The 1787-nt window shown below is 38.4% G+C and overlaps 1 protein-coding gene across 1 annotated transcript in view; it reads right to left on the bottom strand.

Annotated features, from left to right (window-relative positions):
• The window catches only part of LOC101847667 (glycine receptor subunit alpha-3), a gene marked incomplete in the record, with an annotated part of 42683 nt that extends 40931 nt beyond the window's left edge, over positions 1 to 1752 (bottom strand). The window contains 1 exon segment of the mRNA XM_013083972.2: positions 1134 to 1752. Within this exon segment, the coding sequence (XP_012939426.1) occupies positions 1134 to 1210 (77 nt within the window).
• Between the last annotated feature and the right edge of the window lie 35 nt (positions 1753 to 1787).

Here is a 1787-nt window from a genome sequence, read left to right as displayed (position 1 = left end):
GTGTGTGTGAGAGAGAGAGAGAGAGAAAGAGAGAGAGAGATAGATGGAGAGAGAGAGAGAGAGAGAGAGAGAGAGAGAGAGAGAGAAAGAGAGAGCTAATAAAAAGCACACGCTCAATGACAATGGCCATATTGAAATATTAACAGAAAGAGGACCGGCAGAAACACCCTACCAAATGAATGCAAAATAAGTAGTCCGTATTATAACATGGCAGCCTACAAACCCTCACTTTTGAGATTTGGGAGCGTGAAATAAATTCATTTTATATGTGGTTGCCGTGAGAACGGACAATACGAAAAATGATATAATAGTAAACGAAATTATTCGCACTCATGACATTATTTGTCCGAGGACCGTTATCGTGTATCCTACATTATATTAATAAAAACGGATTCCATGGCAAACAACACTTTGAGCATTTGATGAAAGAGAACGAATTAAGTATAATAATATTCATCATTACGTTAAGGCCAGTGCAGTTGAAAAGAACAGAGTGCGAAAGAAAAAGAAAGCACATAGATCTAGCCAGTTTACGTTGGGATATATGATGGGGAACCGATTAGCAAGTAGAAGCCTAGATATAAAGATGAAATCTACCACAAAAAAAGAAAGACAAGAGCTGGATAAAAAGATATGTATTCAAAATAATTATTGGTAATGGTATGCACGTATTAAGGACAAGCTAGATAGAAAAGTTGATAATAATCCCGGCAAAGAAGGCGGAATCAAGGAACAGGTAAGTAGAAATAGCGGTAAACCTAGAAGGTTTAAGTCTTCAAAGTAGACAATTTTTTAAGCAAAGCATAGAAAAAACCAGGATTAAGAATCGTGGGATACAGTTAAGCTGTTGACAATCATACAGACTTAATTTTACTTTTGTAACCTGAATCTATGCCTCAAAAATTTGATTTTAAGCATTAAAATTTATATTATACAGCCAAACGTAAAAGCCACTCAATTAGTAGAATGGTTTTCAATAATAAAGAGATCTTATCATAACATCCGTCTACTAAAATATTTAAGACATGACGTAGTATACGAATAACATAAGGTGTTAAAAGTTACGTTTATAACATTCGTCATTACGTTTGTAACGTTCGTCTTTGATCAACGAGAAGGTTACTACTACTCACGCGCTACTGTTGTTGGGAACAGACTCAACGAACGCCCACACAGCAAACAACGCGAGGAGTCCTAAGAACGAATGCATGATGGCTTGTCATAGATTGATAGAGCTTGTCGATACTGACACAGAAGCTCACTGATGTAACATCCACTCTCAGCTGAGAATATATATCATGTTCCGCCCATGAGCTGCAGAATGACAGTAATGGCGACACCATAGGAAAAACTCCTTCGAGCACAGTTTTTTATCCCACGAAAAGCCACCGGCGTCAAACCTGTAGAAAAATAAAACACTGGAAAGCAGCATTTTTTACAGAGCTTTTGCTCATCGCTCAATAATCCATCCAGCTCATTGAACGATATGCATGCAAATATCGCAGGGAAGAAAATGACATCCGCCTTTTCATCGTTTAAACTTTGAGCCTAATATTCCGCTCGACTGAATTTGCCTTTCAAGTCAAGTTTCTCCTTTTTTGTTTTTTGTTTTGATTTTATATAGCCACTGAGATGAGAAGGGAAAGCAACGTCACTGGTGCAAACCCTCGCGAACTGATCCAGGTCCTGGTGTTGAGTGAAGGGACGGCTTTTACTCAAGTTGGCAGGTAGAGAGAGAGAGAGAGAGAGAGAGAGAGAGAGAGAGAGAGAGAGAGAGAGAGAGAGAG

Source organism: Aplysia californica, unplaced genomic scaffold (assembly GCF_000002075.1).
Source record: "Aplysia californica isolate F4 #8 unplaced genomic scaffold, AplCal3.0 scaffold00265, whole genome shotgun sequence".
Lineage (NCBI taxonomy): Eukaryota > Metazoa > Mollusca > Gastropoda > Aplysiida > Aplysiidae > Aplysia > Aplysia californica.
This window is presented reverse-complemented; position numbering and strand designations above follow the sequence as displayed.